Below are 14233 nucleotides of genomic sequence, written 5' to 3' on the forward strand. Positions count from 1 at the left end.
AATGCAACAGGGTTTAAATGCTCTCAGCCACGCATCGCTGTCTTTTTCCATCACAGGTGATGCAGAAGAACCGGGCAGAAGGTAGCCTATACGTTTGTGATGTTGTATGGTATCAAACGCGCTTTCATTGAGTTTATATTGTTCAGAGGGGGCTACTGAAGTTCACACTACGAATGGCTCATCTGAAATAATCTGACCCGTGGGTGATCACTGGCAACAAAAATGTGCGGTTATCTATTAACAGGGTTAGGAGTGTGTGTGTGTGTGTGTGTGTGTGTGTGTGTGTGTGTGTGTGTGTCTAAGAACCACCCCTTCACAAGCAGCATCCAGTTGTTATGACCCATAGAAGCTTGTAATATGGTTGAGGCAAACGTAACTGACTTGTTCAGCCTGGCTAAAAACATTTCTCTAATACATTTGTTAGTTTTGTTTGTTCCATTTGCAAAGCACGCTGGATTATTATGTTTGTTAGTGCAGTGGTAATGTTTGTTATACCATATATGCCACGTAAATAATCAAAATTGACAGTACATTAATATTACAACCATTCAGTATGTATATAGGCCTATATTGTGTTATTGCCTATGATGTTACTAGGCTATCTGATGGCACCTTAGTACTTTTTTTTCTAATGCCCTTAGTACTTTTTGGCCATCTTTACTAAGACTGTAATTGAACCATTTAGGCTTAAATAACTCATATCCATTGGATCTGAATGCATTATAGAAATGTATTTAGATTTATAAATAGGCTGTAGAGGGAATGTTAAAGAAGATATTTTGAGAAATGACTCAGTGGTCCTGACAATGGATGTTAATGTTATAACCAAAATAGTTTGTTTACCAACATTTTTTAAAATGTCTTCTTTTGGGTTCTTCAGAGGAAAGAAAGTCATACAGGTCTGAAATGGCATGACATGGCATGAGGGTAATTGATGAGTTCTTTTAAGTAATTGACAGAATTAAACTTTTTGGGTAAACTAATCCTGTAAATCGTGTTATTAATATTAGATTGTTTTAGATGTAGGCTTATTACGTTTCCATTAGACAGGCCAGAAATGCATTCTAGTGGCAGGGTAGACCAAGGGTAGCCAAGGTGTTGTGAATGTGAAGTGAACATATGTTGTTTGTTTGAATTTTGATATGGAAAATCTGAACAGTTGTTGGGATACCCCTCCTGCCGTACACATTGTGCCATTGAAACAAAACACTTACAAAAACAATTACACCACTGTTTGTAGCTTTGGATATTATGCATCTGGTAAAATAACAAGTGACCAAACAACACTTTTCACAACACATGAAATTAAATATTCATATGTGAACCAAAAAAAAAAAAACATCAATAAATTACAACTTACATACTTTGTCAGGTTGTCGAACTCTGGAGTTTCAGTTATTAATGCATTTTTTGATTAAACTGCAACTAGGTTATGTATGATAAAATCAATCAAAAAAATCATAATAAAAAAAGTCGCTGTTTGGATTTTAATAGGCAAATGCTTAAGTGTCTATGATTGGATCATTATTCCAGTGATTATTAGGTTGAATGTTTGGCAGCAGTTCTTCTAACCCTAATTGATAACATTTTCATTTCTTAACCAACCATATAGGAAGACACATCATGGCCAGGGTTTGACATTTAACACCTGCCAAATGCGGGTGGATTTCAGCAGTGGCGTGTAACGCAGTCACTCCTACTGTCCAACTAGCCACTTTGGCCAGTTGAATTTTATATATAAAACATACATTTTTCAATTGTAGTCTTTTAAAAAGGCAGCTGAAATAATAAACTAAGTGCAATGTAGTGTTGTTAAAAATATCATTTTCGATACATATTGATATTGAAATATCTAAAATGCTTCCAATACTTATTTTCCACCGAATAGATACCAGCTGCGCTTTCTCACTCTCTTATCTCTCCGTCAGCGAGTTGACACACAAACCCACCTCCCTTCACTCACTCGTTTCATATGCTCTGGATGAATGTTGTTGATGTTACAGGGCTTAAATTTTGGTTTGGGATTGTGCGTATTGCGCATCATTTTATTCATTCCTTAATTCATTCCAAAGTACAACGTTTTTTGACTCTCAGTACTAAATTGTGTTATTTTTCAGTGCTTATTGACCTTAAACAGTCAAATACACACAAAATGTCAAAATGCTGATCTTGGTGAATATTCACGTAAACACATTCAGTTATGTTTTAAGTGAACGTAAACCGTTGACATTATCATCCTGAAATATGGCCATGATGTGTCTTCCTATATAGTTGTTTAAGAAATGAAAAGCTACACGCTCCATCAATTAAGGTTAAAAGAACTGTTCCCAAAACATATAACCTGCTAGAAACATAATAATCATTGCAATAATGATCCTATTATAGACTCTTAAGTATATATTTTTGGCCGGGCAGTGTATGTCTGACACTGTGAAAAATGACACTGAAAATTGACTTGGCCAACTATGAAGTATAACTATGAAACCAAAAACCATAATGTTAAGGAGGTTAAACTATAGAACTATAAAGGAAAATTAAAATCTTAAAGGTGCAATGTGTAAAAAATTTGAGTATCTATTAACAGAAATGCAATATGACATCCATAACTATGTTTTCAGTGGTGTATAAAGAACTTACTTAAAGGTGCAATGTGATATATAAAAGTATTCTCGTCGCTTGATAAACTTATAGTTGAGCCACTGTAGGCACATGGAATATTTAAACATGTTCTTTAATGACTTTCTGGGCCGTCAAGTTTCATTCCCTTAGGCAGCCTATGTAGCAGTGATCCACCTCTCAGATTTAATCAAAAATATCTTCATTTGTGTTCCGAAGATGAACGAAGGTCTTACGGGGTTGGTACAGCATGGGGGTGAGTAATTAATGACTTAATTTTCATTTTTGGGTGAACTAACCCTTTAATAAAACTGCCATTTCCCTACACACCTCTGTCCATTACGTTTTATCCTTTTTATAGTCTGTATAAAATGGGTATGTTTAGGTTTAGGAGTAGGGTTAAGGGATCTCACATTTATCTATAAAATGGTAAAATGGAAACTATACAGATATCTTTATGATATGAAATATACGTAAATAGTTAACGTTTGGATTAAAACCATATGTTACAATACCAGTGACCAAACAGCCTAAAGTTAAGCCTCCACGCTTTTCACAATCACAACGCGTGAAATCAAATGTAGCCTAAATCAGCACAACATTTTATTTTATCAGCAAATCTCCCTAATAGAAGCAAACACATTTACACACTTTATTGTCGAACACTGGAGTTTCAGTTTGAATTATGCGTTATAATATAAACTGCACCTTGATGATGTATGATAAAATCAATGGCCGTAACTATATCTGTCATTGTGTGAAAAATGAATCCCCTTGGACAATAAAGTGTAACTTTGAAAATATAGAGGTTAAAGGCTGTAATATCAACACACAATTAATGGCTAATGCATACACAGTCATTTGAGTCTGTTGAGGTGGGATAAGGAAACTAAAGAGAGTGTGTATCAGGTTTTATTAATATGGAACCAAGTAAGGAAAGATGCCATATTTACTGAGAATGAAAACAAGGCTGTGAGGGATGTAAGCCGATTCTATGGGCTGTTTTCCTCTGGAATTGATTTTGGAAAGCAGTTTTTGTCATATTTTATACCCAGGTATACACCAGTGCAAGTTATTGAATGGACTGTCCCTCAAAGCATTGTTTTCATTCTTGTCAAATAAAAAGAAATGGAATCTGCGTGACTAAGGTCCATTGAGGTTAGAAACTTTGAAATGGCAGCACTGTTACTGAACAAAATAGGCCAGGACTCGAAATTCAAACCTGCCACGTTGTGAGTGTGTATGTATGCATGTGTATGTGAGAGTATGCCTGTGAGCTTGAATGTCACAGCTGTGTGGAATCCTGCTTTCTATCATCATGTAAACATACTCCTACTAGTTATCTTTAGCTTTGTGTGTGTGTGTGTGTGTGTGTGTGTGTGTGTGTGTGTGTGTGTGTGTGTGTGTGTGTGTGTGTGTGTGTGTGTGTGTGTGTGTGTCTATAAGAACAGATGTTTGAGTCATACCCTCTCTACATTCAGCTCAGGTTTGTGACGCTTAGTAATGCTACACAACAAGGCACACTATTTTTACCGATCAGGAGTGTAGGAGATTTGATCTACGAATGGGGTGTGTTTCCTGTACAATGACATAACTCGCTGCTTAAACACTATGATGCATCGTTGGAGAAATGAACTAGCTGTTATCTGTTTTCCAAAACCGTAGTAGCATGATCACACCTCCATCATTTCAACCATGTTGGTTTAAATGGGACTGTCATTAATGACATCACGTGCAGGAGGTAGAGTAATAACTTTTGCTAAGCAATTGAATCGAGATCGCAGTTAATGTGAGATTATTATAGTTAATTTAGATGAATAACAGAAAGCTGTTTTTTCTCCTCAACATAATTCTTCGAGTGACTGCTGTGACGAACATGTTTCCTGTCGTTTTGCCTTCTTTAATGTTTAACTAATCGTGGCATGACCTTGTGCACTTGCGCACTCTTCAAAAGGCCGCTTATTGTTTGTGGGTTAAAATATATAGATTGAAAAGTACATTTAAATGAAATGAAAAATGTACTGCATGCTAGATTGCTTATTTTGCTCAAGAATATGATCTATTTAAGTTCATGTGTCATACTAACAAGAAATTATGCTTCTGACAGGTCGAGAGCTGTAACTTCAACTACAAAAGTTTGCATTGCTGTTTGTGTTGTGTTGGAACTATGGTTTTTGGAAACCAATAATCATTTAACAATCTTGGTAATGTTGGAATTTGCGACCATAGTTGGCTAACAATGCTTTCGTGACAGCATTGTTTGCTTTGAGTGACTGCAACCTAACATTTAGTCTTTTTCTAATTCTTACAGGAAACAAAATTGTTTAAAAAGTATCAGGTAGACATTTTGAACATTTGTGAGGAATAACTAATTACTGAATTTGTAAAATATTTGTGATGTTTGTTGCTCCAGATTAGAGGTGGGCGATATGGCAAAAATATCATATCACGATTTTTTTCCAGGAAAACCACGATTCACGATTTTATCACGATTCTCTTTCATGTTGGTTTTACTATTTTCCAAGTGACTGAGCATTACAGCCAAACTAATTTCCGTATTTTAAAAACAAAGCCTTATAAGGTAACAAAATGTTAAATGAAAAAAGAATGGCAGACAATTAGGCCAAAGTGGCGCAAATAAAAATAGGCTACACAACATACAGTTCTTTATTTTTTCAGCTACAGTAGGTGTATTTAACAGTAGCATTGAAGAAAGAAATTAATGATCAAATATAAAAATAAAACACTACATAGACATCACTGTTTGAATTATTCATTGATTCTTATATATATATATATATATATAATATTTTTTTAAAAATTCAGCGCAAGAAATAAATGAATACTGGTTTGGAACAACATTAGAGTGAGTAAATAATGACAGAAGTTTCTTTTTGGGTGAACTATCCCTTTAAAGGTGCTCTAAGCGATGTCACACGTTTTTTAGACCAAAACATTTTTTGTCACATACATTAAACATCTCCTCACTATCCGCTAGCTGCCTGTCCCCTGAACACACTGTAAAAAATGTGGTTTCTGCAGACACCCCAGGCTCCACAAACGGCAACAAAAACAAACTGGGCTAACCCGCACCACGAAACATAACAAACTGTTCCAGCCAATAACCGACAAGAAGGATTTGGGGGTGGGGTTTGGGGGGCTAGTGCACGGATGAGGAGGAGGGAGGGTCTAGCTACAATCCGTTTTGTTTGACAATACTTCGAACGTCAACAAGAACTGATGTCACCCAACATCGCTTAAGGCTGATTTATACTTCTGCGTCGGACCTACGCCGGATCCTCTACTACGCTATGCACTACGCGTTGGTTTTCATTTAGACTTCTGCGTTGTGTGCAATTACACATGCACGGAATAAAAGAAACAAAACATAAAACATTTTAAAAAAAATTAAAACATAATTGTGACCTTTTATCTCCCAACTCTTGAATTTTCAATTTTAGAATTGCGAAATATAAACTCACAATTGCGAGTAAAAAAGTCTGAATTTCAAGTTTATCCCACAATTCTGACATTATAACTCGCAATTGCGAGTTTATATCCGCCAAATCTAAACTTGAAAATTCAAGAATTTTTTTCTTGCAATTCTGATTTTATATCTCGTAGGAAACAATCTCCCATAGGTTTGGTTGGTCACTTTACATATTAGATGGCCTCTTGGAGAGTTCTTGACCAGATTATGTCCCATATCTGGCTAGGAAAGGCAACTCACACTCATAATCAAACAAAAATAACTGAAAACCTTAGACATAGAAAATCTGGTTACTCATATTAGCAACAGTACACAGCCATGTTTATTTGACTTTTCAGTAGCATTAAGGGTCATTCACATCAATGACGATGATAACTTGCCTATAACAATAATTAGGCTATATGAGAATAGGGAAGTCCACACCACAGATTTAATGATAACATAATTTTTTTCTGGCTGATGATTGATAAAAACATTAATAGCCAATCAGAATCCACTCTGCATTAAAGAGCCTGAGCATTTAATACAGCAGATGACATAACTGCATAACTGCAATTGCAGCACACAGTTATAATAAACAAAATATAAGTGCTTGTATAGTTATCTTTATAGTTATCAGTTTTGATAATAATGAGCCTTTACACTAACACACAAACACACACGTGCATAGACTCATTATTTTCACTTGCTGGGCCAGAAATGGCTCTTATATAAAGTTTTTGAAATGCTAACAAATGGATAGAGAAACGCATGGGCTTCTGTCATTTGTGTCTGTTAAGGAGGGTGAAGGAAAATAAGACCGCGTGTATCAGGTTTCATTAGCATGGACCTTAGTGTGGCAAGGTGCCACATTTACAGAGAATGAAAAAAGGGACAAATATATAGAGAGAGACAGGTATTTCAGCATTTTCTATGTTCAATTTTAATTTATGTACACAAAAATCATTCACTCTCCTCCTTCAATCTGCTCTTTATCCTAATTCTCTCTCTTTCCATTCCAGTCTGCAAGTTAAGTTATGAGTGCTGTCACTCTATATAAAGCTAGCAGACATTTCATTCGTACAGATGGCATTACTCTCCCTTTAATTCTGTGCACCGCAAAACATGAGAGTTCATATTCAAGGACTGAGAGAGAAAGAGAGGGAGAAATAGACAGAGAATGGAAGTTATAAAGTGGAGCCATGGGAGAGACAGAGAGAGAGAGAAGGTGGTTGGCTTACAGAAACACTGTGGGGGCCAGGAAAAGAGATAGTGAGAGAGAGACGGCCAAACGGGCGAGTGAAAAGGATAGAGTGACTTCCTGGCAGTTTATCATACGGAATGTCCAGCTCTGCTGCAGTGACGATTAACGACAGACAGTGAGGCGTCATGGTAACACACGACCCGCTGGAAAGGATGAGTGAGACGTTGGGAATCTGATGACACCCCAGGCATGGGGACTTGTGGGTTGGACACATTGATGAAGAGCCAAAGTGACACATAATATTAGGCCTCTCTCATATGCTGCCTACAACACATCCAGTCTCAAATATACAAATGCACTTTCCACAATTAGGGTAAAAATTGTTGTTGTTTTTTGGTCAAATAAATAGTCAGTGAATGGAAGTGATTAACCCTCAGAAAATGTATCTGAGTAACTAAATACTAACTTTTTTCTGTTTTTTTTCAGAAGTTTTTTCAAACGTGAATAAAAAATAATGTCATTCAAAATAAATGTAGTCTTTTTACAACATTAATCATTAAAATAGAGTTAAATTGACCTAAAAATAAAACTATGCAGAATGGAAAACATGGTTGCAAATTTAGCCTAAATGAAATTACCACTCATGAGCTGTTTGGGGACCAAATGTTGGTTTGTTTGTAATTGATAAAATTCTATTTTCCATAAATGAAAGAAAAATATTTAAATATTTTTTCTTACAATAACGGATTGAACGATTTAGAGAATACAATTCAAGAATACAGTCATCACACTGTATTTCTAATTAAATTATTTACTTGTCTTACCAGCATAGTGTAGAAAAGGTTCAAATTATGCTTCTTCTTGGGTGTCACAACTTAATGGAATGTTACTTTTTTTAATGTGGGAAAATATGGGAGTTTGAGACTGGGTGGGATTGGGAATTGTAGTTTCTTACTATAATAGATTAAATATCAGTTCAACAGATCTTAAAATCCTCAATTTAAGGGAGTGATGCAGATATCTTGTGTGTTTAAAACTTACTACTTTTCATGTTGTTTTAATTTTATATTATGAAAATAGTTTATCTTACATATCTAGACATTCTCACAACAAAAACTTGGGATTAGTGCCTCTTATGCTTGGGTGTTGCCATGGGACACCAATGTCAAAGTGCCAAACACATTCGAACAGCTGTGCACAACCAAGGTTAAAACAGACATCTGCGCATTATAACAGACACACATGTACTAGATAAACTGCAGTCTGTGGGTGTACAACTGATTGGATCAGAGAGATAGAAGATTTCATCAGCAAAAACAAGACTGTGAGCTTAGCACTGTACACCTGGAATACAGGCACAGCAATCCACAATGTGGATTTAAAAAAAGTCTGTGCTGTTCTGCCATTATAACTGTATCTTAATAATATTTACGGGTGTTTGTTTTTGTATAGGTCATTTATTCTTTGAACACTAAGAATGAGGAGCAAGAGGCAACTCTGCAATCGTTACGCCGCGTTGCCACGGAGACACAGGGCAGCCTCCAGCCAACCACAGGTCAGGATGAGGAAGAGGAGGAGTCAGCATCTATCCTGAGGACACGCCTTCTAGAGCTGCAGGCCACCGTAGAGGAAGTATAAACATAAGTGGTCAAACATACACATATCTTCTGTTTATGGATTCATTATATGTATATTAAATACAACTTGGATTGAATCACTTCGTTTTCTTAGGATGTGTGAATGTGTGTCCATTTCAGGTGGAGGAGCGTGAACAGAGGACTGAAATAGAGTTTGCGGAGCGGATAGCTATGCTAACCCAAGAGACATCTGATCTGCGCAGAGACTACCAGAATCTGCTTACAGATAGAGACAACAAACACAAATTACTGCAACAAACTCAAGAAGAAAACATGTGCTTAGAGAACGAGTGCCAAGAGCTACGCAGAGCCAGAGATGAAGAGAGAAAGAGAGAGGAGGAGAAGATGCATAGAGTGGAGGAGGAGAGGAAGAGAGAGATCGAGGAGAGGAATAGAGAAACAGAAGAGAGGAACAGAGAGTCACGGGAGAGAAAGAGAGTAGAGGATGAGTGTGAAGAAAGGTTGAAAACAGTGAGAAAGGAGCTACAGGTTCTGAGGGAGGAGAAGGAGCGAGTGGAGAAGGAATGGAAGAGAGATTTGGAGGAGTGGAAGAAGAGAGTGAAAGACGTGGAGGAAGAGAGGAGGGAGGAGCAGGAGGCAGCCAAGAAGACACTACAACAGAGCCTTAATGAACACATCAACCAGTGGCACCAGAGAGAGCAAGAAAACCGCAAGTCCCAGAATGCAACACTTCAGCAGAGGCTGAGAAAAGCAGAGACAGACTTGGAGGTTCGAGAACAGAGGTTGAATGAGAGCAACAGACACTGCGGCAAACTTCAGGAGAGAGTAGAGGTACACATGAATACATAAACACAGGGTCCAAAATTCAATTTTTGACACATCTGCCCATGCCAGGTGAATTGAGACAATCTTTACACCCTTAGATATTTCTTATCTTGAATGTTTTTCCTTTCTACTGTCTTTGTGTTCATTTTGGGGTATTTTTAATTACTATATATTTTTAAAGAAATTGTTATTTAATTATTAACATTGGAAGTGTTTTACTCCCATAATAGACTAAAGAATAAGTTATTTTTTTAAATACTAGTCCTGGCCACCGGAAAAAAAATCATTATATTTTATTTTTATTATTATTAATGTATTTATTATTATTATTATTATTATCATCATTATTATTAATTTTAATGAATTTAAAACCAATTTAACCAATTTAGTTTTAGTTTGTAATATATGACCATTAGTTTTATTGCAGTTTTTTTTGGGTGTTTAGTTTTCCTGCGTAAAACATCCCAAATAAATATGTGGATGATGGAGCTGCGTGCTGTGGAGATCCCTGATGGGACCAGCCGAAATTGAGAGTAATTTTAGGTATGGTATTTTATGTTTGTTAGATTTATCAGGGCTGTCGAGTAATATTGCTGTCTAGTGAGATTTTCATGTTTTCTTTTTACATTTCAAAAACAAGCCTTATCCAAAACTGGAAATTGTGTCTTCCAGACCTGGTAATTCATGGATATTTATATGGTGGATAGAGGGGAAAAAATCATTGTGTACAGACAAATCAGAATTGCTTTACAAGCCAATTCACATAAATTTAGTTCAGTGGCCATGTGTAACTGACCTTTCAGCGGGGTGTTCGTCTCATTGTAAGGGAGCAGTAATTACCGCTGTGACTGACACTTCCGAATCTAATTGAGACAGAGATTAGAGGGATCAGACAAACACCCACAATTACCGTCACTCAGACACACACAGCTGTGCAGAAACAGATGGCATACCCGACTTAAACAGTCTGTGACAATACCCCACAGATCTACAGCCAGTTTTTCTACAGTGGTGTCTGCACAGAACCTGCAGAAAATAAAAATAGCATAGGCTTTTTTATGTGGGACCCAAAAGTAAGTCATTACACTTTGTATTTAGAACAGGATAAACCCAAGTGAATAAATAAATAAGAGTTGCTAGGCATGCAACATTGACTCCACCATCTCTGACGCAGCTTTTTACATACACTGCGGCTGATGCGCATTAGACGTGACTTAAAATGCTAGACAGAGTGAGATGAGTAACACCCTCTCTTCTCTGCTTTGGGTTGACATCCTTCAGAGAAAAGTATTCAGAGGCACCTCAGATCTGCAAACTCAGAGCAGCTGCTGTGATGTAATAAATTGTTATTGGTATTTCACAAATTTTTGTTATGTTATGTTATGTTTAAACAAGTTTCATAGGTAAGAAATGTGTTAGGTAATATAGGGTCCAAAGAAGAGAAGCAAGTTTTAAAGTTGAGAGCAACGAAATACACTCAAACGCAGATATATAACGCATATTTTACAACCTTTTTTTGTATAAAATCAAATGTATATATATTTGCAACATTTATGTTAACAGCAATAATAAGACATTTCTGTCGTAAGAAACAGCTACTCAGCTGATGGACATCTTGCTGAGTTGTCATGGGAACATCACAGGTGAAGATAATGAGGAAATTACGTTGTCTTCGTTACTCCTTTCACCAGGCGCGTTCCAAACGGCTACAAAATGGCAAAGTCCCCACTTCAAGGGCTCTGCCCTCTGAAGGGAGTAGGCCATAGGGATGCTCTCTTCCGTTTGGAATTTGGCCAAAGTCTTCATGGGGTGGTCAGAATTGACTGATTAATATCATTGGTGGTCAGAATTGGCTGATTAATATCATTTTGGACTTCATGGGCCTGACAGATGATGCAGTTTTGGTTGTTCATTTCTGCTATGAGGTGATCCAATAAGAGGATCCAGCAGGATAGCGGACAACTAGATTTTTTTTGTTTATCAACATGATGTGAGTGGTGTTTTGGTGGTTGTCAGGTTGTTGCTAGGGTGTTCAGATTGGTTTTTAATGTGTTGCTTTGTGGTTGCTAGGGTGTTCTGGGTAGTTGCTTACTGCTCAAGTCAAGTCACTTTTATTTATAAAGCGCTTTATACAATACAGATTGTTTCAAAGCAGCTTTACAGTGATTACAGAAAAATGATTAATTGATGCAAATGAATGCTAAAAGGTGTTAAAAGAAAATACTGTCATTCAGTTCCATTGTAAAGATCACCAATTATTAAATTAGTTAATTTAATCTATAAACCAGCTCTGCGGAATGCAGTGATGTCATTGTCTATCTCAGTTCAGGTCTAATACAACAGCGTCAGTAGTGTCAGATCAATAATATTGTTGTATATTAAGTGTCCCCAACTGACTAAGCCACCTAAGTGACCCCCAAGTGACAGTGGCAAGGAACCTAAACTTCATCAGGTGACAGAATGGAGAAAAAAACCATGGGAGAAACCAGGCTCAGTCAGGGGGCCAATTCCCATATGGCCAACAAATGAACACTGTGTTTTTATGATTCAGGCTGCATCAAGTCAGAAATCACATTGTGGATCAGTACTGTTCCTAGTTAAAAGATCCTACCCAAAAGTGATATTCTGAGATCAGATTCACGAAAATGTATTCTAAAGTAAGAAAAATAAAAGAAATTTCTAAGATAATCATATAAATGTTTAGAATATTTAGAAAATTTGTAAAGTTCATAAGATTGTTCCTAAGTGCAATTATTGAATTCTCAAATATTTTCTTAAGAACAACTTACTGTTTGCTTGTGCTGCGGCAACTGCATGGATGCATGGCTAGTTGGCTAAGATGCGTGAACCAATCTGGTCAATTCGCGCCAGTGCGCGTCAGAGCCCGCCAGTATGGGCGTGGCTTCTAGCTATATAAGCCCCCATTTTCACCATAGAATTCAGGTTAAATCGACTCTAAATCGACTAAATTGAATTTATACGGAAAGAACCCTTGCTTGCGGGAACTTCCAGGTTATAAAACCTCATAAATGTGGACGGTGAGGCCCAGCCGGCCGCCGCACAAATATCTTCCAATTGGTATTCCACTCGACCATGCCTATGACGAGGCCATGCCTCTCATGGAATGAGCTCTAATGCCTATGGGACAACGGAGGCCCTTGGACTCATAAGCCAGCGAGATAGTATCAACTATCCAACATGACAGTCTCTGCTTCGTGACCGCGAAACCTCTGGTGCAGCCACCGAAGCATACGAAGAGCTGTTCTGACTGCCTGAAGGGGGCAGAATGCTCCAAATAGACTCTGAGAGCCCTCACAGGGCAAAGTAGATTCGTGTAGAAATCTTCTGCCGAGTGAAGAGCTGACAGCGAAATTACTTGCGCTCTGAACGGAGTAGAGAAACTTTAGGAACATACCCGTGCCTTGGCTTAAGGACGACTCAGGAGTAGTTGGGCCTGAATTCAAGGCAGGAAGCGCTCACTGAGAGTGCTTGCAAATCACCCACTCGCTTGACTGATTCCAGTGCTAGCAAGAGAGCAGTTTTGACCGAAAGGGGCCCCTTTCATGGCCTCCAGGACTGTAGAGAGGTACCAGATAGGCACAGAAGGGGGGTTAGCCTTCTGGCCCCCTTGAGGAAGCGTATGACTAGGTCGTCTGGTTGAAGGCCCTCTTGCTTCAGTAAAGGTATTTAGACCCTTTCCGGAAGGTTCCCGGATACCCGTTGAGGGGCCATATATGGAGGGCCCACAAGTCGGAACGGGGATGCCAGATCGTCCCGTTAGCCTGCGTGAGGAGGTCTCTCCTCAGCGGTATCGGCCATGGGGCTGATTCCAGCAGCTGAGTCAACTCGGAGAACCATAGCTGGTTCCTCCAGAGCGGGGCTACCAAGAGCACTGCACACTTGCTTTCCCTGATCCATTCGATGACCTGAGGTTGCATCGTGACCGGAGGGAATACATACAGCAGGCTGCCTGGCCAGTTCTGGGCCAGCCCATCCCTGTCTTTGGAAAAAAATGTTCGGCAACAAGCGTTGTCTTCTGAAGCGTTGTCGATCTCTGCCTCGCCGAAGATGCTCCATATCAGCTGAACCGTTTTCGGGTAAAGAGACCATTCTCCCGGGGGGACATTGTCTCTGGATAGCATATCCGCACCCTGGTTCAGAATGATGGCATGTGTACCGCTCTCAGCAAGCGCAGATTGAGCTGAGCCCTTAGTTAGCACGCGGAGAAGTTCAGAGTCAAGGCTGGCTCTCACGCTGCTAGCTCTGGCTTGTGTTTAGGATGAAGGGTTTGTCATGGAGCCCATCCATCCCTCACATTCGGATGCAGCAAGGGAAAGGCTGTCATCCTTCTCTTCCTCCTCATCCGATCCCCCAAAAGAGAAGAGAGCGGCCGCTCGCTGAGAGGGGCGCTGGTCTGCCTGTGTAAACAGGACCGGCGAGGTGGTTTCTCTGGGTGAGAATGAGGCACGCGGGGACTGGGCCCGCGTGTTCTCGCTCGCACCTGTCCGTTCTGGCATCCTT

The 14233-nt window shown here is 38.7% G+C and overlaps 2 protein-coding genes across 4 annotated transcripts in view; one reads left to right on the forward strand and one right to left on the reverse strand.

Annotated features, from left to right (window-relative positions):
* The window catches only part of ncapg (non-SMC condensin I complex, subunit G), a 46038-nt gene that overhangs the window by 27910 nt on the left and 3895 nt on the right, over positions 1-14233 (reverse strand). The window lies entirely within an intron of this gene.
* The window catches only part of fam184b (family with sequence similarity 184 member B), a 49059-nt gene that overhangs the window by 742 nt on the left and 34084 nt on the right, over positions 1-14233 (forward strand). For all 3 annotated transcript variants that reach the window (XM_077203460.1, XM_077203451.1, XM_077203469.1), the window contains exons 2-3: positions 8742-8921; positions 9047-9718. In XM_077203460.1, coding sequence (XP_077059575.1) covers positions 8742-8921; positions 9047-9718 — 852 coding nt within the window. The remainder of the gene's footprint in view (positions 1-8741; positions 8922-9046; positions 9719-14233) is intronic.

This window comes from Siphateles boraxobius, unplaced genomic scaffold, assembly GCF_051911475.1.
Source record: "Siphateles boraxobius isolate OS27281-9 unplaced genomic scaffold, OSU_SipBor_1 119, whole genome shotgun sequence".
Classification (NCBI taxonomy): domain Eukaryota; kingdom Metazoa; phylum Chordata; class Actinopteri; order Cypriniformes; family Leuciscidae; genus Siphateles; species Siphateles boraxobius.